Source organism: Podarcis liolepis (assembly GCF_965112155.1).
Source record: "Podarcis liolepis genome assembly, chromosome: 11".
Lineage (NCBI taxonomy): Eukaryota > Metazoa > Chordata > Lepidosauria > Squamata > Lacertidae > Podarcis > Podarcis liolepis.
This window is the reverse complement of record NC_139565.1, coordinates 43,641,771-43,667,497: the sequence shown is the minus strand read 5'-3', so window position 1 is coordinate 43,667,497 and position 25,727 is coordinate 43,641,771. Positions and strand designations below refer to the sequence as shown.

Below are 25,727 nucleotides of genomic sequence, written 5' to 3'. Positions count from 1 at the left end.
CTCAGTGTCACGCAGCAAACTTCCTTGGCTGGGGAGGGAACTGAACCCGAGTCCCCCCCCCCCTGCAACCTTCCTAGCCCAACGACAATCTTCAAATCACACAGACATATTGCCAAGCCATTCCAGGAGCTGCCGGTGGCTATTACGGCAGCCACGAGAGATTGACATGGGAGCAAGTCTCACTGAAGTCAACGGGAATGGTTCCCAAATAGACACGTGCGGGATGGCGCAGGTATGATTTGCACCATACCTAACCTCCCTCACCTCACCCCACCCACTCCTTTCACTTTGTCCTCCTGCTTAAAATTGGCCCCTCCCTCCTCCCCCGCCGCCTCTCTTTGCTCTCGCCTCTCGTGGCAAGTTGTTACGGCAGCGGCGGCAGCAGCAGCCATTCATCTCCTTCTCCCCCTCCCCTCCCCCGCTTCGCGTTTCAGCCGGGACGGAGGCGGTTTGTCCCTAGCGGCGCCCCGTCTCCGCAGCAGCTGTTCGCACCAACATGGCGGCGGTGCTGCTTCTGCAGGAGCTCTCAATGTCAGCGGCTGCGGCGGCGAGGCACTTGGCGCGCGGGGCAGGGAGAGAAGCGGCAGCCGTTGCCTCCACCGGCGGCCTCGGGCCCAGGTATATATCTATCTATCTCTCTATATATATGGGAAGCGGGCGCGTCGGCGGGTAGATAGGGGAAGCGGGAGGGCCGTGGCCCCTCATCCTCCACTGCCCACCAGACCAGGAATGGGATTGGGGGTCGGACGAGATATGGGTGTGTGTATGTGTCTCGTTGTCCAGGTGTCGTCGTAGAGAAAGGGCGTGGGTTGAGGCCACGAGCCAGGGTGTGTGTGTGTACACATATACACGTGTTTATATGCGACAGACTTAACTGGGACGCCCCTCACCCAGCTTTGCCTTTCCCCCCTGTGGATGCCCCTGGGAGTCTACTCGTGAGGGGGAAGCAGCTCTTAGTCTACCCCCAACTCTTAAGGGTTTTGATTCTTTTATCTGGCCTCCACTTTGCGCAGTTCATTGTGCGTCCAGCTGTAAACGGGGAAGAGAATTAGCTCTCCTTTCAGATAGAAAACAGCAACAAAGATTGTCCAAGAGGCACCTAAACAAACAGGTTTATTGTATGTTTTCGCTTGGAGACCTCAGCTGCGTGAAGCGTAGTGTTTGGTTGTCAGGTGCAGTCACTTGGCGCAAGGTGATAATTGCAAGCAGCCGGGCATGGTGAAGGCCATGAAATGTAAAAGGAAGTAGTAGGTAGGCCTGTGCCTTTTTCCGTGCGGAAAGGCAGTATATACAATACAGTACAAGATAATAACGTGCCCTTTGCAACAGCGGTCACTGTGATGATAGTACTTCCGGTTTGTGTTAATGTTGATTTGACTTCTGTATGGGAAAGAAGCCCATCGTTTCAGAAGCCTGGTTTTTCCATTCTTGTGATGCTGATGATTTCTTTATTAATGTTGATCTTCTGACCGAAGCTTACTTAAGATGTGCTTTTCTCAGAACTTCCACAGTTGCAAATCATGTTTCCCTCTTCCTTTAAAAAATAGTGTAAACTGTACAATATACATATGGAGATATTCTTGTTTTGCTTGTGGGTGAATAGGAAGCCCACTGTAGTAACTTCTGTTGTAAGTAAAAACTCTTCTATCTGTATGGCTTGAGAGAACATGAACATGAAGACATTAAAAAATGTTGGAATAAATATATTCAAAGCTATCTTTGTAAGGCACCTGATCTCTACATGGACAATGTCCTGTACTATAGCTGCTTCTGAATGACAAATTTCAACTGTCGACAAACTCTTCGGGGACTGGGAAGCCCTGAATATTATTATAGTGTGTGAATATGTGTATATGTACAGCATATTTTGACCTTTCCTTTGCATCTTAACCAAAGTCTCCCTAACAAATTCATTGCTGATTTAGTGGAGAAAATAAGAGGAAGAGTATATTCATTTCATACTGTTTAGGTTTGATAGTTGCCTATGATTAGAGCTTACTACATTTGTAGCTAATTAGAGCTAAAGAAAGTTCACTTAGTTCAGACAAAGTGAACTGTACTATCAACAACCAGTTTGAGGGAGAAGCGGAAGGGAGGAGCTACAGAGGTTTTCTTGGAGCTTCTATGGAAGAAAAGTCTTACCTTTTGAATAGTCTTTCTCTGTGTATTTTTCTCCCTCTCTTCTCTGGGCTAAATTTGACCCATCTGATTGGTTATTGTGTTTTTTTTAAAAGTATACACTTTTACCTGTGGGAGGAATAAAATACTGTACTCCCTAATGTCCTATATGGGAAAATTGTCCTGATCTTTTGCAGAATCAAGCACACACTTCTGCACTGATTTTAAGGCATGCCTTACCTTACTGTAGGATTGGGCTATAAAGATTTTTCTAATCATCCCTAACCTGTCTCATCCATTATAGCTTTATTATCAGTTAGTACATATACCAGTGTTGGTTGGAAAAATTTGCACAGGAACACTGCTGAATAAATAGAAGATTTAGATTCATATGCTGTTGTTTCTTAAACCAGAAAGAAGAAATGGATCTGCACTGGAGCAAAATATGAAAGAAATTTCCTTTTGAAAAAAAACCCCAAACCCACATGGATTCAATGAGACCTACTGCAAAATAAGTTTCCCAATAAATGTGTATAATGTTGGAATACAAGTAGTTTACAAGGGTCTTCTTAAATAAAGGCCTACTTGTCTCTTGGCTTACCTCTGTCCTTTTCTAATGAACTTCGCAGTTGTATGCAAATGTTTGTGTCATTGGGAATCAGGATCTGAGCAGTTACAACATTTTTATAGTCTGATGTTAGCATAGTTTAAAATGGCTACACTTCTGGACAAATGCTTTATGGGTTGTCTTCTGTATCCTAGATCTCATTGGTAATACATTTTTTAAAAGAATTCTATATTGAATATTAGAGCTTCAGTTCTTGGGTGGTCTTAAGCAGTGCTTTTTTCGGGGGGGGGGTGATGCAGGGGTATGCATACCCCTAAACATTCTGTGAATCTTTGTACTTTGGCCCTTTTACTGTATTTATTTCCCCCGATTTGAACTATAAAATGGCGCTTTTCTTGAGTCCAAATGAAAGTACCACTAAACATTTTTAAAGGAAAAAAACACTGGTCTTAAGTTATCCTAAAACGGGGACTTCTAGTAACAGCTTCTTTACATTGCATTCTTCTTCTTTTCAACCCATTGAGACAAACATTGATGTATTTAAGCGATTTCCTTGGACCCAAATATCCAATTAGTGCTACCTCAAGGCAGTAGATCGCCCCAAGTGGTACACAGCATCATCTGGAAAGTGTGTCCCAGTATTCCTTGCAATGTTATAAAAGGCACTTGATTGCGTGTGTCTGCACAACGAGTTATATTGTAAAGTTTCCTAAGATGTCCATCTCTGATTTCATGATGCTTCACTGTGCCCCTAAAAATACTGCCTCAAGCAATTGCTTGGGTTGCTTATGCAGTTTAGGATTTTAACTCGCTGAAAGAATGAACCCACTTTCACATTTCTTTGAATAGTGGAAAAATCAGACACTAACGATGTCTTAAGCCACCCTTAATTAGAGCCTACTACCAAATTTTGTAGGAGAATAAATCAAAAGCAATGCTGGTTTTTAAAATTCAGATTATATCACAGTTCTAATTACTGCATGGTATACAACAAATTGAAATGCAAATATGATTTTTGTTGTGTTCAAATAATCGGTATTACTATACGTATGTTCAATATTCATCTTGCATTTTAGAGAGGCATGACTTCCAATTGTTTGTCTCGCTTTTGACACCTATATTTTTCTGGCAGATAAACAGTCTTCTTTGAAAGATCTATTACTTAACCAGCCATTGTGTTTTTCAGGAATCTCAAGAATGTTATTCATTACAAAGCACATATTTGATTGTCAGTGTGAGAAACTTCCATTCTATTGGTAAGGTCATTCCCTATATCCAAAGAGAGCTGGCAATTTCAAGCAGTATTTGAACTTTGTTCTTCAATCAATATGATTGGTGGCAATACAGATTAACATCACATATTTTTTCTAGACTAAATAAAATTCATTTAGTTTTAGATAAAGCAGAAAAATAAGTTCAGTGTTTTTTACATGATTCATAACATTGCTTATTATTGTACTTTAAAAATAAATAAATTACAAGCCCTTAGTCAATTTCTGAATGAAGAAGTTGCCTCTTATTTGTTTGTGTATGTTTCAGTTCCATGATTGACAGAGATTGAACTTTCACAAACCCACTTGCAGGCATCTTTTGAAATAGTTGTAGCAAGATGAAACTAAACAGTAAGTCTTGATTAGAAGTCTGCAAGGTTTTAAAAATTTCATTTAAAAGCAGCCACAGAGTGCAGATTCCATTGAATCTCTGCAAAAACCTCTAGGTATTCATTAGGGAAAACTTACAGGTGTTGTTTACCTCTTATTTCTCTGTTTAAAAAGATTTATTTTGTCTTTTAGTACTCCTACTAATAATGCTGGATGTCAATTGCATTTTTTGTATGGCATAACAGGATAAACTCTTTGAAGTCCGTGCTTCTGAAAGAATAATTATCCATTCTGAAAATAAGATTATTTTGTGTACGTATATTACACAATACTTTGAGTCGATATATATCCTTCAACAGAATAGTCCTGTCCAGAGAGCAGATGAGTTGCAACAGCCCTTTGCACAGCTGATACCGCAAAACCTCAAATAAATATAGATAACTTGTTTTCTGTAGAGAACCATTTATTCAGACTCAAAACATCATGACCAAATGCAGCCCCCAGTTGTGTGTACACTTGTCAACTGACTGATTATTGGTTTCACCTAAAAATGCAGTGATATTCATAATTCATAATCTACTGTTTGTAGATTTGTAATTAGTGTGTGTATATATTTTAAATGGATGTTTAAGGGTGTAGCATGTTCGAAGTGCAGTGCTTTAAAATGCAAATTTAAGAGCAGGGAGCAAATTCACATCTGCACATGGCAAAGCGGAATAAGATGTGAGATGGTTTTACGTAGGGTAGTTATGGATGCAGTCCTGTGCATACTGTTTGGGAGTATTTCAGTTGGGAAAGAATTGCACTGTAAAAAATAGAAGTACGTTGAGGAGATATATAATGGGGCAAGTGTGTCTGGTTTGTTTTCTATTGTGACAAACATGGACTAGCCTGTGTGTGAATGATTTGTGTGAAGAGTTGCCATTGAATGTGTTAATTCTTCTTGACATTTATACCCACTTCTTCTGAAGTGACCAGAAGGAAAATGCATGGTGGACCTGCCTTACTTGCTAAAATTCCCTCTAAAGCTCCCTTTATGAAGTTGTTGTGAAATTATGCACAACTATTAAAGGTGGCTCTTTTGCATCTGCTCACACTTGCTTCTTCCTATTTGTTATCCTGTTATACTTCACACAGATATACATAATTGGTTTGTTAAAAATATTTGAATAATAAGTTCGTAAGATAATAGTGTTAATGGCTTTGGTCTAAATTGTTAAGTAAATGATTAGTTAATATATACTTTTTGATAACTATTGCTAAGGCAGTTGGGGCCACCAAGCTAGTGACCATTGAAAGATGAAAGTGATAAAATCCCATATGGGTGATATCCAGTTGTGGCTTTTTGCTTGTTCCACTCATGAAAACAGGAATTTTCTTTTCTCTCCTCCCATTGCATGCCCCCCAGATCTGCACCTGAGAATGGGGAGACACCCTGGGGGGTAGAAGGTGGTGGCAGGGGGCATGCAAAGAGAAGACCTATTGCATACACAAATGTGATGTTATATTTTGCCCTTATAGTTGTACTGTGCCCTACGTTATTGTAAGTTTTCTTACTAAAGGCGCAAACTCCTTTGATCAGAAGTGAGCAAACTCGTTAACAGTTAATAAGTGAACGGGGTCAGTGTTGATCGTTTTTCACAATATGACTTTTATTAATTACTAGGGGGAGATAACTGGTTGCACATATAAACAGCAGCCCTTGTACTAGCTATTTGAAACTGTTCCTTTGACTTTGGGGGACAACTGGCAGCACAAAAATGACTCTTGGGGTGTCTTTTGTAACAGGCTTACTCCAAGCATTAGTAGAAATCTGTTACATTTCTAACGAAGGAGAGGGCCTTTTTCACAGTGGCACCATGTCTTTGGAATGCCCTTCCCAAAGAAACATGCCTGGTGCCAGTGTTACAGGTTTTTCAGTAGTACATGAATGCTGTCCTACTTGTGTAGACATTTTAGATAATTTCTGGATTTTATCTCCATTCAGTTCTTTTAGTTGTTGTTTTTTAAATTGTCACTTGTTTCATTGTGTTTTATTTGTTGATTGTCAACTGTATTTGTGCCGTGAATTAGTTTTATTCACACTTTTTTGTTTCATTCTGAGATGTCTTGTTGAAAGAAGGTTTAAGAAATAATTTAAGTAAAATAAATCAAAATTGGAGGAAGAGCATCTGCGGCTTGGTGGCAAAGTACATGCTTTGTATGCAGAAAGTTCTAGCCTCAGTCCTTGACCACTCCGGTAGGACTGTGAAGCATTAGCATCTGAAACTGGGGAGCTACCAGTCAGTGTAGACACAACTAAGCTGGATGGACTAATGATTTGACTGTATAATTAGAATCATGGAGTTGGAGGAGACCACAAGGATCATCTACCGTATTTTTCGCCCTATAGGACGCACTCCCCCCCCCCCAAAATGAAGGGGAAATCTGGGTGCGTCCTATGGGGTGAATGCAGGCTTTCGCTGAAGCCTGGAGAGCGAGAGGGGTCGGTGCTAAGTCCCGCCCCGCTCCAGATGGCGGCGCAGAGCTGCCTGCCGTCCCGGGATCAGCGCACTTCTCCCCATCGCCAGCCCCACAAGCTCGGGGGACAGCGGGGAGGCAGAGCGTGCCTTCCCACTGTTCCCCGACCTGGTTCTTCCAGCCCCGCACCTGGGGGGGAAATAATTTTTTTTTTCTTTATTTCCCCCCAAAAAAACTAGGTGCGTCCTATGGGTCGGAGCGTCCTATGGGGCGCAAAATACGATAGTTACACCCCTTACAAATTTAGAATATGCAGCTGTTCCTTACAGGGATCAAACCTGCAACCTTGGCATTCATTAGTACCACACTAATTATTAATTTTTTATTATTTATTTGATTTATATACTGTCCCTCATCAAAAGATCCCAGGGTGGTGTACAACATTTAGAACACATTAAGTAGCTTCTATATCATGATGTTCTATATAACTAAATTCAGTGTTGCTGTTTTTGGCAACTTATTTTACTTTCTGTATGTTAATAAACTTTCTATAAGGCTTATCTTCTGTAACTATGCCACTCATACACATTTTAAAGTTTGAAGATGTTGTACCTGTCTTGGTATCTGGAAGGTGCTGCCCCCCCCCGCCCCCTTAACTAATTTATAAAATTCAGAAGGAGTTTGGAAAAGTAGAATATCATAGCCTTTCCTGAACACAGAGGTGGGTTGTGGAACGTTAGCTGTTTCATTCCTCGCAGTTCTGGAATTAAACCCTTTGACTTTTGTACTACTTTGTGATAATAAAAGCACACTTGTTATTTACTGCGGCTTTTGGTACAATCTGAATATATTTGTGTGGGGAGACATTTGACATTTCAGAAAACACTGGCAGGGCAGAACTTGGGTCACCTGTGGTTTTTGCAAATTTGTAATCCTTCCTCCCCCAGTCGTCTCCCTGTTCCCACCAGCCGCCCACAAATACAGAATTCCAGCACAGTACTAGTCAGGAGCTAAGGAGATGCTGCATGGGCATAATTACTGTTCTGTTAGATTTTGTATTCCTTCTTAAGCTGAAAAGTTGTTGTTGTTTTGCTGCAGCAGTTATTGGAACCAGCATCATGGTCTACCTTGTCTGGCCTAGGCAGCAGTTCCTTGGCTTGTTATCAGTGGGTGACTCTTTCTTTCAGCAATTTTGTTATCAAATTACTCATTTTCTTAAGCAATTGTATGTATAAATAGCACTCTGATTGACCTATTTTGGCATCTGATGCTACGGAAGCATAAAAAAATGCACTTTTTTCACTTGGAGTTTGATACCACCATTGGTTGTGATCAACATTGGGGGGCTTCAGTTGTATATCTATTTGTAACGCTCATATGAAATGCCTAGTAGTTGTTCATTTCCTAAATCATGTTTTTATTACCTAAAGGGTCATGAGTTCAATTTCAAAAGACAGGTGAACTTTCTGTAGTAATTGGCTTTGATACATGATACCAAGTAGCTGCCTGACCTTTGGCTAGTAATGTTAAAATTAGTTTTATTTTGGTTTTTATTCATGTACCAAATGAGTGGCATCTGTGTTTCCAAGACAATGTTGTTGCAGGAGACTGATATAGTGAAATCACCTGTCCTTGTCTGGACATAATGTCAGGTAACTTTTTTCTCCAAGTTGAGTTCCTCTATGTGTACTATCTATCCTTTTGAACATTTTCATTTTAGATCTGTGTTTCAAATTCTGTTTATCTACAATATCTTTAGTTTAGGGTACAAACACAATTATTTTTAGATATTTATAAATATAACATAGTAAAGGTCACTTGCCCTGTTTCCTGTGTTGAATAAAATTGTCTCTAGACAGGAAAAGTTATGCAACATAGAAAAGAGCTTGGTTTTTCTATCTCTTTTTCCCTGTCAATATGTCACAAAATAAATATTTCATAGCACTTCCTAGGCATGTAGTGGCTTGTCTGCACAAATTTAACTGTGGAAAATTAATGCGATTAATTCTAGGAAAATTAGCAGGATTTAAAAACTGCCAGATAAGTAGTAAATGTGTATATTGTTATGGGGGGGGCGTGTTTGGTTTGTTTGTTTTGTTCATTTTATGAGATATATTTTGTGTTTTCATTTTATACTTTAATGGTGGAAGCGGCCCTGTGGTGTTAGGATCAAACAAACAAACAAAAGCAATAGAGTGTTATTTGATTGGTGTTATTTGATTGAAATAAATTCCATACATTGTACAGTGTACCCCCACCCTCTCTGAATGTAACTTCTTTGGATGTAAATCCCACTGGATATTTCCAGGTCTTGAAGGTTTTGATTCAGCTGATAGCTATATTTATTTATGGAGAAACACACAGCATAATGTATTTAGCAGCGATCTTGGTTTCCTGGGTCTTGACAGCAGTCAGTCAACTCCTGTGGTCCTGATCAGCTGCAGCTAGAGGCGAACACCATCAATCACCTACAAAAACACTGCGGTCCAGGGACCACCAACCATCATCACTTCTGTCTTGTTTTTATTCAGAGTGTAAATCCATGAACTATGACTTTCACTCACTTGTTTAAAGTGGAAACTGCATCTCCTCAATTTGAAGAGCAGTAGTTTTGAGGGTACCCCATGCAGCGTTTGAAGGCTGAGCACCAGTCGAATTTTGCGATTGGCAGTCGGACTTTTGCGACTGGATGGAGATGTCCAGGGGCTGCCCTTGGCACCTTGCATCTCCACCTGCCTGGCTGCAGTCATCTGGTCTGCCGGGCACAGCGGCAGCAAAAGACACGCCTCTTTTTCTGCAGCACAACCCTTGGCAAACATCTAATTCGCCCAGCCGCACAGCAGCAAAAGATGCACCATTTTTTACTGCCACGCTGCTGGATGAATCAGATGTTTGGCAGGGTAGAGCAGTAGCAAAAGACGTCTCTTTTGCTGCTGCACTACCCTGCTGACCCCCTGATTCGCCTGGCAGCGTTTTTTTTCCTCCTTTTTATTTATTTTGCTGCGGGGCTGCCTGGTCTGATAGCAGAGCAGCAAAAAAAAGGTGCCTAGACATTTTGTCCTAAATCCCAGGAGCCACATGGCTCCTGACATTCCTATCCCATTTTCTAACACTGATAATATTAACAGCCCTGTACAGATGTTATTGGCAAAGAATGGAACTTGAAGGCATGCTGAAGATTGGCTGTGCTTGCCTTTTGAGAACATTTGATCAAAAATGTAATAGAACCACATCTAGCTTGCACAGATGGGCTGCATTCTCCCTGAAGCAGCAGGTGCATAGCGTGCGGGTAGTTCTAATCCTCACTTGTCACTCTCTTTAGATTTACAGGTGGCCACAGTGGCAGGAATTGCCTTTTGGTAGCTTTGGCTAGTTAGCCAGTTATTTGGCCTTTTCTGGAGACGATGGTCTTGATGTCAGTAACTCATCCTGTAGTAGAGTATGACTAACTTGTGGCCCTCCAGAGGTTGAACTTGCAACTCCTGTCAGCAACATTTGGAGGGCCACAGATTAGCGGTCACCTCTGCCTTGGTTACTTTCAGATAGTGCTGTATTGCTGCAATGTAGGGATGCTTTTAAAAACAGTTCTATAAGGTTCAGTGAGTGCAAAAATGGTTCTGCCAAATTATTGTCTGGGTTTCAGCAGTTGGAGCATGTATCTAAACTGATTTTGTTTCCAAGCTTGATTTAAAGAGCTGGTTTGTGCCTTAAAGCCCTAAACAGCTTAAGAGCAGGCTATTTCAGAAAGTGTCTGCCCTCACACCTACCTGCCTGATCCTTGGCTGTGTGGCCCTGCTTTCTGCCCTGTTCTTATGTAAGATATGATAGCACCATCTTATTGCCCCTTTTTTCTTGTGATTCTTATTATGTCCAAACTTTTAAGAAGAGAATGTACCACTTGCCTGAAATTCTGGCTTTATCTTGTTTGCTTCACATTGGGAGCCATTCAGATATATTTTCTTTAGCTTTCTGGAGTTCACAAGGCAGCATGTGAGACACTCTTAGCTATTTTCTTCTAATAAATGGAACTTTGTGAGTAGCCTTAAAGTTCATTTTCAGTCAGAAACAACTGGGATAGTCTCTGCTTTGGAAGCTTGCTTCGCTTTGTTAAAATATCGCACATCTGGGTAAGCCTGATTTCTAGTCATTATTAAGAATGATGTGTTATAACCAAGATAAAATACTAGTTAAGTTTGCATGCTTGAAAGTGCTCTCAATTAATCACCACAGTTTAAAGTATAAGCTACTAGAAAGCTAATATTGAGGAAGTAAACTATTTTTTTGCTTTCTGTTTGATGGTTAGCGTCTTGTGGGACATATTGTCTTTCAAACTTGTTCAAATTACAGTCAGACCAAATAGCTGACTTTCAAAAATTGTGATGCTCATGTAGTGGTGGAATCTATGCCAGCAAGGCAGCTACGGCACCTCATAAACTCAAAATATAATTTGCATTTGGAAGTCTGCTTGCTTTGTGAATTATGTAACTGCTTCAGAGACAATTCAAAACTTAAAAGGAGTCTGGTTTTTAAATTCTGTCCGTAGTAAACTTGCTGATCTGATGTTTCCCAAAGAGGAGTGGGATGGAAGTGAAATAGATGGACATTTATAATGCCCTGTCTTGCTTTTTAAGGTAAACAATAAAACATAATGAGCTGTACTGGTATCTTGATTACAAAGTGGCATACAGTAAATTAATAAAAACAATAGACAATAAAAAAGATGAAGTCTCGGGCTTCATCTTAAAAAAAAGTGTGTGCTTGGAATCTTTCATTTATTTAATGAATATTGATAACTACAGTTGAAGACAATGGGTTGGATCCAAAGAACCTTGAGAAGGAAAAGAGCTGCCACCGCTTTCCTGACATGCTTGAGCAAGAATTCGCATAGTGATATGAGAGGTTAATTCTGTAGCAGTTCTGTTTCCTTCTGCCTACACAAGAGGCTATGCAACCTCTTTGAATTCAGTTGAATTTTCTTGCACAGCGTTCCCATTGCAAAATGTCAGTCCTTTTGTCCAGCGCAAGGACAACTTTTGGATCCAGCCCAGTGTTTGGCCTAATGTACTAACTGAACCATAGAAATGACTTGAATCATTTTTCTGGGACAGATCTTTAGAAGTCAGATACAGTGGCTATTTGTAGATAAATGTGTACATCAGAGAAATGTTGAACAGGGCCTAGGCATTAATTCAGAATCTGTGTCTTAACTAGTCTCAGGAGTGTTCTTTCATTTATGATCCTGCCTTGAAACTTCCACTGCAGTTTGAATTGTTTGGAAAGGGACTAATGAGTTTAAGTCCTCTGATGCTTCATTGAGGTTCAGAGTTCCAGAGGAGTCGCAGTAGCTTTGCATTTTTTTCCTGTTTGTTCGTGACAAACCAGCTACTGTACTTGCATAGAGTAGTACAGTCCTTGCCACTGGCAGTCTCTGTGTGACAGAGAGCCTGTAGGCTGACATAAAGTGCAGCCTGTTGTGAACTGCTAAGTGAGAGTCTGCCAAAAACTCAGTAGACAGAACTAATTGGGGGGTGGCGGGAGGTGGGTGGATTTTTGAGCCCTCATTTCTCTCCCCTTTTTTTACAAGATGGATATTGTTAAAGTAACTTGTTTATGTAAGATTTGTCTGCCTCTATTTTCTCATTGCATGAATCATTTTTTAACTTCAAGTCTTGCACTGCAGGTCACTGAACACTTCCACATGGCGGCTGGCACAGGACCAAGCTCAAGACACGCAACTCATCACAGTTGATGAAAAATTGGTAAGGGCTTTCTGCTGCGTATGCTGCCTTGAGGGTTGTTTCTGTGCAACAGGTATTCAGTCCTCCATAGTGTACTGGAAAAAGAGTGTAACTGCCGAGTAAAAGGCCTTTCTTGACTAAAATGGGTACCTTGGTAAGTCATAAAAGTCATAGGATAGGATAGGATAGGATAGGATAGGATAGGATAGGATAGGATAGGAGAGTTGGAAGGAATCCTGAGGATCATCTAGTCCAACCCCCTGCAGGAATATGTCTTCAGGGAAAAAAGTGTGTACTGAGATATGCAAGAGTTTAAAATACGAAATTATGCATCTTGACTACATTCATGTTGACTAAATTGTGGTTAGGAAGCAGTAAAAAACATTTTTAATGTGACATATTGGAATCTGCCCACTTCCCTGTTATACATGAATGATTTACAAACACTTCTTAAAATTAACTGTTGGGTTGTCTCATTTTATCGCAATACAGTTTAAAGAAGCCATGTAAATTAATTGTAAGCTGTGTTCATACACCCTGTTTTAAATATGCATGAAGGATTGCAATTAGAAACAACTGTGTAGCATTCTTTTGCTAATCATTACCAGATCATAATTTTGGCAGCCTTTAAGTTCTAACATATTGCAGCGTGTGGTCCATCACTAGTACAGTGATGCAACCTGATATTTATGCTTACATTATACAATGGCCTGACTTTTGTTGTAAAGCATCCAAGACTCCTAGTGGGAATGTCATAGTTAAAAGAATAATTTTCATTGACAATTGTATCATGTTTGATTTTTGGAGATGGAAAATAGTAATAGAACCCCTAAGAATAAATAAGTTGTAGTGTGCTTACCTTTGAACATTGCAAGAACGTACCTCCTAGAAAGCAAATGGCAGTGGCTGAACAAGTGCTTGGGAAAACTTGCAGTGCTATCTTAATTAAACAGGGTGGTTATTGAAGGATGTATCCAGCCCCTCTTAGCAAGTGCAGAGCTGCATTCTGGGGGGATTCCCAGCTCATCTATGCATTCAGGAGCATTTCAGGGTGGGGATCAATTGTGCTCCCCCTTTTCAATAATGCCATTACAATTAATATTAAATAAAATGAAACTTTCCGATTGACTTCTTCAGTGACATTATCTAGGAATATGAAGAACAGTTCTTGGTGCAGATTTTGTTGAAATGCTTTGTCATTGTGTGGGAGCACACTTAAATTCAACTGCACTTTTTTGTATTCTTTAAATATAGCAGAATATTTTATATGTAAGACGAACTGTGTAAGTTAAGTTCATCTTATAGGTAAAATGCACTCTGTGTTAACCCTAGATACAGATTCTGCATATTTTACAGGTATTTTTTGTTAAATGAATAGTTCTTCCCCCTAAAATAATAATACTTGTTATCAATCAATCCTTGTAAAGCTATGGGGGGGGGGTTCTCCAAGCTTCTTAGAATTAAATATGCCTGTTCTAATTTACCCCTTGCCCTCCCTAGCCTATTTGAACTTCTAGTCACTTACAAGGATCAATTGAAGTACGGCTAGACTAGTCTTCACTGAATTTAGAAATGTGGACCCTGAATGAATTAACGATCTATAAGATCATTACAAAAAGTTCAGTTTGTGCTTCTGTGGCAGACTGAACTTTTGATGTTTGATGATGAAAAATAATATAGTGCAATCCAGTTTTAAGAAGTCTTAATGTCAACACCCACAGCAATGAACCACAAATTTGCATCGTGTCCATTTAATGTGATAAAATTTAATAACCCAAACTCTGGTTACTCGTATATACTTTGAGACTGACTCTGTAACTTCCTTAACTTCAATCAGAATTATTGAAATTCGAATGGACAACCCTGCAAATTTCTTCCTCTCTTGCCACTAGTCTTCTAGCTCAGTGGAGCAGCTTTAATATTATTTCACACAACCCCAACCTCTCAGCGGTGCGAGATTCTGGGAGTTCCAGCCACTCACCCAGGGTCCCTGTTTCCTTTTGGAAATGAGGCACGGTAAAGACTCTGGTGTCTTTATGATATATGGTTTATTTACACATATCTACAAGCTGAGCCCCTGTGTTGGAGGGGCTCCCACCATTGCACTCCAAGAGGGTCTGGTCTCTCCCATAGCTGCAGCCTTAGATTCCAACAGAAATCAAAGATAACTCTAAAACGTGGGTCTGACCCTCTCTCCAGCTTGCTGCATTTTACCACCTGCAGTATCACTGCAAAAACTCCATTCTAAAATCTCCATTCCACTCTTCAAAAACTCTTCTTTTCGTCTTCACCCTGACTCAAATCTGGAGGAGGGGCCTCTCCCATCTGTCTGCTTTTAATGGTCCATCTCCCAAGGCGATTACTTCTTCAGGAAGCCAGCCTGGCTTATATTTTAACATTTGCTGGGTCCAGGGGTTAAGAGCACCCAGAAACTCGAGCACCCACCAACTTATAACTATATCTATATCCTTCTATCCATCCATCCATAGAGACAGACACACGGTTCATAATACTGGTTAATCATGAGTTTTTCTGGCAAAGGGGCCGCCCTTATTTCCTCACCTTTTATTGCTGAAATGGGATACTATGGAATAATTTGACTGCATCATGTTTCAGTGGAGTTGACCTTTAAATGTGTTTCTTAAATTTGAATGCCCTTATGGTGACATTGATAAAGTCTGCAAAAGAAATAGGCAAAATATTGTAGTGATTCCTAAACTGGGAGACAGAATGTGGACATTTGCAGAGGATAATTTATGTGGGTGATACGTACTCAGCTTAAATGAGACACGAAGAAGTCCTCAATATAGCAGAATCAGTGGCGTAGCGTGGGTTGTCAGCACCTGGGGCAAGGCAAGTAATTTGCGCCCCCTAACCCATGGATTTGTGCCCCCTAACCCGTGGATTTGCGCCCCCAAACCCTAACCCCCAGATGTTGCGCCCGGTGCGGCCGGCCCCCCCTGCACCCCCCACGCTACGCCACTGAGCAGAATAAATACTTTCAAAAAGATTCCTCGCTTAGCCTTGCCACAGATGTTTTTCCTACATCTAAACAGTCAGATCTAAAGCATGGGTCCTTCTGTAGCATCCTGAGTTTGTGGCCTAACAGCAACACCAGGTGAACCATCCATGGGTTGAATTCCAAAGGTCTGGAGTTTATCCTGAGGAGCTGATATCTATAGCTTGCCAGCTGATCTTGGCTGACATTATAAAATTCAGGGTGAGAGGTGGCCCCTCTAGGCTTTGTCTATGTTGGGAAATTGCCCTGTTGCTGACATGAGATGTCAGCAGTGGTCTCCCTTAGTGAAACTTAAAATGATTTAACTTCTACCATATGAAACAAAATTGGTTCCAGTACTATTATAGAAATCCTGTTTCTCCTTTTATAAAGTTGTGTGTGTCACATATAGTTCTCTTAAACTTCAGTAATCTCTGCGGTGTTTCTGCATGAGCCCTCGTGCCTGTTAGTCCACTCACATTCTGATTTGTTGAGTTGTAAGTATTGCTCTTCCAGATCACTTTGCAGCTCAAAAACAGGAAAATATAAAAGTAGCTGTCCTAATTTGTCTGTATGCTATAGCAAGAAATGCTTAATCCAGTACGTAAGTACCACAGTACTATTGTTAATTAAATAATAATAATAATAATAATAATAATAATAATAATAATAATAATAATAATAATAATAGTGGCAAGTTGTTGCTGGCAAGGTTGGCATAATAATAATAAATACTGCAACTCTGATTGTGGGATTCCTGGTCAAAATGAGTCAACTTCCTAAAGATTTCCAGGTTGGTATAAGATGCCATTTGTCCCCATTCCAGTTGGGCTTTGTATATTGGAAAGAATAGGATAAACTTATCCTAAACCGGCAGACTTCATTCAGGACAAAGGAGTAGCAGGAATCTTCCTGCCCTCCCTCCTCTCTTATAGAGTTGAAGGGATCAATGTTCATCATAATGAACTGTGGAGATGTAAGTGGGGTAGAATTTAAAGGATCTTTAGAGATATCTTGTACTTTTAATGTCCGCACTGTGGTTCGGAGCCATACTTCTCACATTGAGAGTCTGGCTGCTCCTAAGAGAGGTACCCTGGGGGTAATGTAAAGTAGACTCATCCCTAGCCCAAAAGACATGGACTGGAGTAGAAAGTATTGTTTCATTCTCTCCCAGTCAGGGGTCATGTGCCCACCCACTTCTTCAAGTGGTAGTAGTGAGGGACCAGCAATGCAACCCTTTATTTTTCATGGCCTGTTTTGTTTCTGCAGGGAACCTGAAAGCATCTCTGTGATTGATCCCTGTCTGCTCCTTTGATCTGCTTGACCTCAGACTGGAGATAACTGAATGCTGCCAGCTGAGCTGTTTGTCTTTACTTTGTGCTGGTTACGCTTGGAGGCCCAAATAATTCTTTTGAGTTAGGGGTGGCTCTCTGTGACACAGTTTTAAGACCTCTTGTAGATAATGCTATGGATACTTCAGTATCTGTTCTGGAGCTTAGTGATACTGAAAATTGTGGTCATTGTTGTAAGGTTGACTTGTGGATTTCGTGACCAGTTCTTGAACTGATAACACAATAGTCTCAGTGCAATCTTACATGTGTCTACTCAGAAGAAAGTCTCATTTAGTTCCATAGAACATACTCCAAGAAAGTGTGTATTTGTGCACGTAAGTGAATTAGTAACTATTCACTTTGGGTACTTGTAGTCAGCCTTTTACCACATGCCCATCAACCTAGGGGCATGCTACAACCCCCAGATTGCTAGCCAGGATATCAGTATTGTTCTTCAAGAACTCTATATGATTATGAGTTAGTAGAACACCACCCAGTAACAGAAGAACTCAGTAAAATTAGAAAATACAGGTTGGTGTTTTGAGGGAGCTGGAGGTCTGCTTAGCTGAAGATTTGAAGCATTCAAAAGGAACAGAGTTTGAATTATACATTTCATTTCTAAATTTCTTTTAACATTGACTTTCTAGCTGTCACTTCAGAATTGCTGGTAATATAAGGCATTGTGCAATATTTTGCATTCAGTTAGAACATTTGTTACTGCCAATACCTCAAGCAGTATGTTTAACAGTCTGATGTACTAATGGCCTAAAATTGATTCTTACATTTAACTCAGTACTTCTGTATTTCAAGAGTGTGTTTCATTCCTGTTATAGGATTTACTGTGGTTAGGGGACATCATTGGGTCTTAAAAATGAATGCAAATGAAAACTGGCATAGATAAAGATGGTCCATCTTGGATTGTGCAAGTAGGCTAATGGTCTGATCTGGTATGTTTGTTGGTAATGAACAGATTAATGAATTGCAGTTAGGAATTAAATATAATAAGAGCTACCTGAAAATGGAGAATACAGGAACAAAGGAGAACACTTCCACAGAGTTCCTAAAAAATTCTTTTAAGACTGGTAAGAGAGATGAATGTTTAGTTGACAGACAGAATAGCACACTATGGTTCTTAAGCTGAAACAGGACTTGTAGCGCTAGACAGATTTACATATTCCCTGGTATGTTAGGAATGCCGCAAGATTTATCTTATTTTAGTAAATGCATGTCTTACCTTTCCACCTGGGGACACCCTTGGCAACTAACAATATAAAATACCAAAAAATTACACTCAAGTAAAACTTTTAAAAAACATTTACAAATGAATAGTTGAATAGCAGATAAGTACCAAAACACACCAGCCAGTTAAGTTTTTTTAAAAAAAAATCTGCCAAAAGAGGCAGAAGAGGGCAAAACATGGATCTTCCATGGTAGTAAAGGTAAAGGGACCCCTGACCATTAGGTCCAGTCGTGGCCAACTCTGGGGTTGCGGCGCTCATCTCGCTTTATTGGCCAAGGGAGCTGGCGTACATGTGGCCAGCATGACTAAGCCGCTTCTGGTGAACCAGAGCAGTGCACGGAAACGCTGTTTACCTTCCCGCCGGAGCAGTACCTATTTATCTACTTGCATTTTGACGTGCGTTCGAACTGCTAGGTTGGCAGGAGCAGGGACTGAGCACCAGAGGGTTTCACAACTTGGTGCCGCTCCAGAGCAGTCTCTTTAAGACTTACCCCACAAATGTGCCTCTAATAAAGAAACCTCCTCTACTAATCCATCAAGTGTCCTGACCACAAATGATTTAAGCTTTTAAAAGTAATAGTTAGCACTTTGATTTGAGTCTAGAAATGAATCAGTAACCATCTGGAACCACAAAGGATGGGCATCTTATGTTAGGTTTCCCTGTAAATGGCACTGATAGCTTAGATTAAGTTTCGACATAGGGAATGTGTTGTGATTATGCAACTCTCCCTGGGGATCTTACTGAGTGATAGCATAGAAATATCCATAATGATTTTTTGATATATATATATATTTTGCAAATAAGCTCCCAAAATGTTAGTAACCCTCCTGTGTATATGTCCCTGAGAAAGAGAGATGGGGTCTGCCAAACTACTCACCAGGAAGAATAGTTATCCTGGGCAAGTAGCCTGGTGAGAAACTACAGGTCTGAGTTCTTGGGACAAGAAGTATTGGCTTACTCTTTAAAAATACTACCCAGCGACATCTTTTCGTTCATGCAAGGACTTCCGCTTCAATGGAACTTCTCCTTCCACAGCACCCCCCACCCCCCAATCTGTTTGGGGTTTTAGATTGCGGGGGTGGAAAAGGAGGGGGAGATTGCAGGCAGAAGTCCTTGGGCGAACAGAGTGACTTCGTTGGACATGACTCTTTGCTAGGAATGTCTTGGATAAATCAAAGGTCTTCGTTTTATAATGAGCTGCCATTATGAGTTTGGAATAAATTAAAAAGAACCGAGCTGAAAGGCATCCCTTGTAATCTTTTATAGACATAACATGTCCTATAACATACTTTGGATGAAATGTGGTTTAACTCTTGCTTGTCCTCCGTCGTGAGATGTATGAAAAGGACTGGGTTCGTGATTCATATTCAGCAGATGAAGTAGGCTGGAGGAAAAACCCATGTTTAAAAGGCAGGGCCTAAACATATTTCAGGCTGCTGTATTTGCATTTTTGTTATTGGAGATACCTTCCCTAATCTAAACATAACCTTGTCTTTGCTGGCTCATGAAAACCTCAATCCTAAACACATATCAGTAGGCTTCTGGCACAAGCAAGCGATTTTGCGCAATTACTAAAATATCCTCTCAAATGAATTGTTCAGTGCTTCCTAACTATGCTGAAAACTCCATTTGTGGGAACAATGTTCCAGCATTGTACAAGCATCCTAGAGGCAGCCAATTCTCCTGTATCCAAATCCCCAGAGTGCCTTCCCCACAGGACAGGCTCAGGCCTTATCTGCAGCTTACAGTGGTACCTCTAGTTAAGTAGTTAATTTGTTCCGGAGGTCCATTCTTAACCTGAAACTGTTCTTAACCTGAAGCACCACTTTAGCTAATGGGGCCTCCAGCTGCCATTGCGCCGCCGGAGCATGATTTCCGTTCTCATCCTGAAGCAAATTTCTTAATCAGAGGTACTATTTCTGGGCTAGCGGAGTCTGTAACCTGAAGCGTATGTAACCCGAGGTACCACTGTATTCTGTGCTCCAAGACTTGTGGTTTGCCCCATTTAGCTGCTGAAGACTAGTTTCACTCTCTCGTCTCCATCCAAATATATTCTTACAGCTCGTTCCAGTTCAAAGCATAGTTGAAGGACAGCTGTATCTTGGACGCAGGCATTGGAAGGATTATAACTGCCATGTGACCAAAGCTTTCTGTTTAAACTGAAGGTTAATGTCATTGACAGGAGGAAACTTTTCTTCTTTGACCTTAACAATATAGGAACTGGTTTGTTTGTTTTTCATACACTCACAAAAATTTGTTGAAGAGAAATCTGGAAAAATTGCAGTGTTGCTTAAGATAGCTGTCAAATATCCTGAATTCTTGGCACCATTCTTACTGATAGGATAGCATTCTTTCTTTGCTGACCAGTTGACAGAATCATTATATGACGACTTGCATTTACTCTGGCAAATTTTATTTCAAGTGTCTTATGACCACATGAGGCCCAGTTATCTGAGCTGCACTCCGACTCTGAAGCTCAGTGAGTATTCCCCACTAGAATTTAATTGTTCCTCGGCATCTACCAATCAGTCCTAACTTTTTAATAGAATTGACTCTCTTAATAGGTTCCAGTGCCACATTGTCAACATACAACCATTGAAGCTGCCTTATACATTGAGTCAGTCCGCTGATCTATCTAGCTCAGTATTGTCTCTATCAGTGGGACCCACCTTTAATCCAAACATCCATTTCGGGAATGCTTTTCTAGTTTGAAAATCATGTATTTGTGTTGCAGTTGTACTGCTGTTACAACCCACTTTAGATAAGGCTTCAGCCTGGTAGTGGGCCCTTATCCACCAGTTCTGGACCAATGATCTACACTGACTGACGGCAACTTTCCATGGTTTCAGATAGGATCTTTCCCAGCCAATACAAGGGATTTAATCTGGAATTTACTGCATGTACAACATGTGTTGTGCAAACAAGATATACCGTATTTTTTGTTCTATAAGACGCACCAGACCACAAGACACACCTAGTTTTTGGAGGAGGAAAACAAGAAAAAAAATATTCTGAATCTCAGAAGCCAGAACAGCAAGAGGGATTGCTGCGCAGTGGAAGCAGCAATCCCTCTTGCTGTTCTGGCTTCTGGGATAGCTGTGCAGCCTGCATTCGCTCCATAAGATGCACACACATTTCCCCTTACTTTTTAGGAGGGAAAAAGTGAGTCTTATAGAGCAAAAAATACGGTAATTCATAGGGAGGTATGGTTAGCACAGCCCAACAAATCCTCATCCATTCTTCATGTTTTTTTCAACCTACCCCAATGAAATTGCAGTTTTTATTATAGGGAGGTGCTTTCTAGGGAAAATATGGAGGCTTTCTTACTTTATTTGCTGGTTGCTTGATATGCTGTGTCCTATTAGTACACTCTTCCTTGGACTAAAGGACATAACCATTCTTTTTGTTTACAACAACATTAATGTTTTCTATTTCAAACATTTGATTTCTTCTCCCACCCATCTTTTCCAAGGGTAATTAAGGAACCTCAGAAGCAAATCCAAGACATGCCTAAATAACTTGGCATGGGGCTCCAATGCCATACTTCTTAGTACACTGCGGTCCTTGCTACTTGAAATTCTTACAAGAGCTGTAAAACTATGCTTAATTAATTATATAGTTCTTGATTTTAAACATGTTCATGCACATAAATTTGGAGAAGAAAAATAACTATTACATGAAACTGTTTTCCTTGTAATCTGTGAAGAAATTAAAGTGCATTTTTACATTTTTAAAGTTTCTAGAAAGTTTCATTTATGTGAAAGGTGGAGTTCTACAGGAAAGGGCGGTCTTTCTTGTCACACTTATTTCAGCTATCTAAAGCTTAAGCTATAAGCACAGAGTGCACAGAATATGTTAAAATCCCAATTTAGTCCTTTTTTGTGTCTGGTGTTACACCTTGCCTCAAATGCTGGCTGCACTTTCTCTGCTTATCATTACTGGTTTAATTTGATGAATTTCAAGTAGCCCTGATGTTTAAGCACATCAGATTTGTAGCTATAATTGCATTGCTGGAAAAGTTAGTATATCTGGGGTCTGCAGACTTTTTTTGGGTGGCTTTAAACTACATCTCCCTAGAGGTGGGTGAGGTTTTCTCTTTTGAAGTTCTTTGCACACAACCTGTTGATTGAATTAGTTTTTTAAAAGGGGGGGATAGAGATTTGCATCCTTGAAAAGTGAAAAAAGAGAAAGTTGTTAAGACAAAAGTAGCTATTTATCTGTATGTTCATTTCTAGTGGAAGCTGATATCACTGGTTAGTATTTGGCACTGTAACTGTAAACTGGATATAGAGAAACTTTTAGCAGTATTTACTAGACAAAATAACTCCAAACTGGCTTTAAAAGCAGAGATAACTAGAGCATCATCTGTTTGAATTGTACCCTATTGCCACAGAACCCATGTTAGCTGTGGAGTCTTGTTTTGTGTATATGGTGGCATTGTTATGAAAAGAAATTCCAGATTAATTAGATGGGAGACAAGCTGCAGACTTAAAGTCAATGGAAATGTACAATTAATTTATGGTCTGTTTTGACTGTTCACATTTAACGTTTAGCGCAATTTATTTAACTTTATTTTAGTCCTTCTTTTCCAGAATGCTTAACTTTCAGTTTCTTTTGCATTCTTCCTTCACTAATTGTGCTCATGATTATCACTTTGAAGTCTGCCATGTTGAAAGTGATAATCAAAGCCACAATTAGTGGTGGCAGATTCAACTCCGCAAGTAGTGTATGTGAAGCAAGGGAGTAGAAAATAGAAGCCATTTGTAAATGGGCAAACCTCTGCAAACACTGAAGTGCCTTGTCTTCTATTCCGGAGAGCTTACTAATTGATTATCGGCTGTCATGTAGCAACCTTGGTGGTGAAGGTACATTTTAAAATAGCATTTGATTGATAGAAAGTGCAGTAATATGCCACATGATTTTTCTGTTCAAGAACTCTTGCAAATGGGCCTTGGGGCTAATACAGGCAAACCATTACCCTTAAACTTTTTGAGACGGTGTGCATTTCTGTAATAGAACCATATAGCTTGCAGTCCCCCCACCCCACCCCAAATGAATACTCCAACGCAGCCCTTTAAAAATAAATGAATAGGATTTTGAGAACAGAGGTCACGGTAACATAGTACATGCATATTTATATTTAGAGAAGTATATTCAATTTTTAAAAGATTGATAATTCATTGCAATTCATTGCCTGCCAATTAATTCCCTCTTTAATTGGAATACTGTATCTCAATTCAGCCCCCAGTGCTTGCTGCCACTTGCTTTTCTAAGTAATTACTGTTTGATTAAGCATGTGGTAGTGTTAGCAAGCTCAGCTGGCTGGCTAGTGATACAGAGCTTTCTGTAAAATGTCTGCAGGCAACAAGTTCTCCGCCAGTCGACAGACTGTAGCAGTGGCAGATCTAGCAACGAAATCAATATATTTATCCTTGTTTGTAAAAGGGTTTTATGGTCTTCCAAAAGAGAGGCTTTACATGAGAGATGCTCATTTCCCATAATGGCATTGGATCATCATTTGGTAGCTTTTCAAGTATTATTGTGGGTCAGCAGCAGCTCGTTTTGAATTACTAACCTGACAAAATACTTGTTTGTGATGGTAGCTGCATTTAGTTTTCAGATTAAGGGACTGGTGGGTCTGGCTTTCATTTCTTCAGTTTCTTTTCACTTTGGTACATGGCCGTGCTATCTCTGCTAGGTTGCAGGAGCGTCTGAGATTGGGGGTTATACCATTTTTCTAACATCTCAAGTGTCTGTTTTGTCTGCTCAGAGGGCATTCTTGTGCAGAGATTTCAACGCTTTAGTCTGGAGCACTGGGTCAAAGGATATGTCTCTTTGGAAGGCAGATGGGAGACCTTTTTATTCATGAAGTAGCATTTCACTTTACATCAAAGAATAGTAGGTTTTCAGACCTCATTATGATGGAAGTTCAGTGCAGCCCTTTAAGAAGACATGCAACATATTCAATCTGTTTTAGATGCTTTGGGAGACACTTGTCATAGTAACTTTGCAAGGTTTCAAATTTGCTATCCATAACCACTCCAATCCAGCATTAGTTTAATGCTCACAGAAGATTTCTGTGCATTCATTCCCTGTAGTATCAGGAACCACACATGTAATTTCTGAACTTAATTTCTGAAATCAGAACCATATGAACAGTGCAAAATAGCTTTCTTGGGGTGGTTGGGCAGGAGAAGGCATGCTACAAGACTGAATCCAGCCCCTTCCCCTGTTCTGAGGAGGTAACAATTCTCGTACCTTCCATACAAATGGCTGAGATTGTTATTGTCAATAATAAATGTTCCTTTAGCACTCCTTTTAAAGAAAAGCCTTTTGTTTTACAATTAATTCCAGAAATAACACAGAATTCTAATTGTTGGGGTCTCTTAATAAGAGCAATTCCATAACAACTCCCTGAGATGGCAGAATTCCCTATCCTTGTTGAACACCCCTCCAATATCTTATTGATTTTTTCTATTAAAGATTCTTCAGCTTCCCTGCAGAAGTTTTTCATTAATTAGCTACCTACAGTTAGAGCTTCTTCTGAACTAATCTAGTGTCTCATTGCAACCAGCTACAAACCAAATGTGCTCATTGAGCCTTCCCTCTAATATTATATATTTCATTATTATTTTTGAAATTATGAATTTCACATATTTGAATTCAAATAAACTGGATCCTGTCTGGGTTTTTTGAATCCACCTTAAAATATGGGTTCAAGCATACAACCAGAAAGATAACAAAGTGCTGCAGCTTCTTATGGAGGGTTGGGGGCAATGGCTTCCTGTGATATTTCAGGTCAGCTTTTCCCAACCTCAGTTACCGTTGGACTACAATTCCCAACATTCCATACTGGCTGAGGCTGATGAGAGTTGTAGTCCAAGATTGGGAAAGGCTACTTTAAGTCATATGTGATCATGCTCCAGCTGGTCTATAGTATTACCTCTTTAATGTGCCCCCACAGGTCTGTAAAATGTCAGGGGTGTTGCATAGGAAGCATATAAGCCCTCTTGCCTTTCTGTGGGGCTGTTTCGCCTACAAAGCAGTTGATACGGCCAGGCTGAGTTCAGCATTAGGAGGAGTGTCTGGAGGGGCAATGCAACCAGTCACATTCCTTTCCCCCCTGCTACTAGAGATCTGTGTGGCAGGGAGAAGGATGTTGGGGTCTGCCAGTGCAAGGGGAAAATCTGTGTGGGTTTTGTTCAATACATTTTTTAATTCAGATTTGCTTCCCTAAGAGAGTTGAAATCTTGCCACAATTTGGAAAAGACCTCCTTAATTTGGATTGGCTTTTGCTGAGTTTGGAAAGTTATTTATTGTTTATTTTTGTTACTATATTAAACAATAGAGAGAGAAAACCTCTAAGTTGCTTGCATAAACACAACAAAAGACGACTTCTACAACAAAGAGGTTCCTGTTTCTGGTTTGTAATCGGGGCAAGGGAAAATTTAAAATAAATGTTAACAAATGTATCAGATATTTACAGTTGCTGAGAGGAGAAACGGGAGCGGGGTATATAATAAATGTGAGTTAGGAAAACAGGCTTCTAGAAGTAGTGTTTAATGGGGACTTGAAAGTTCTAGGCATTAATTAACAAAACAAAGTGAAAGTTTAAACTGTTAATAGCTGTGACATCCCTAAAGCATAGCAGTGCAGAATGCTAACACTAACA

General features: G+C 40.1%; 1 protein-coding gene across 2 annotated transcripts in view; it reads left to right on the top strand.

Moving 5' to 3' along the window:
• Positions 1–456: 456 nt before the first annotated feature.
• The window catches only part of NDUFS4 (NADH:ubiquinone oxidoreductase subunit S4), a 46,930-nt gene continuing 21,659 nt past the window's right edge, over positions 457–25,727 (top strand). Inside the window, exons 1-2 of one of the 2 annotated variants that reach the window (XM_083466324.1) lie at positions 457–618; positions 12,428–12,506. In XM_083466324.1, the coding sequence (XP_083322450.1) occupies positions 497–618; positions 12,428–12,506 (201 nt within the window). In that variant the 5' untranslated portion in view covers positions 457–496. Of the gene's footprint in view, positions 619–3,872; positions 3,943–12,427; positions 12,507–25,727 lie in introns of those variants that run through there. The other variant, XM_083466325.1, reaches the window with a different exon arrangement.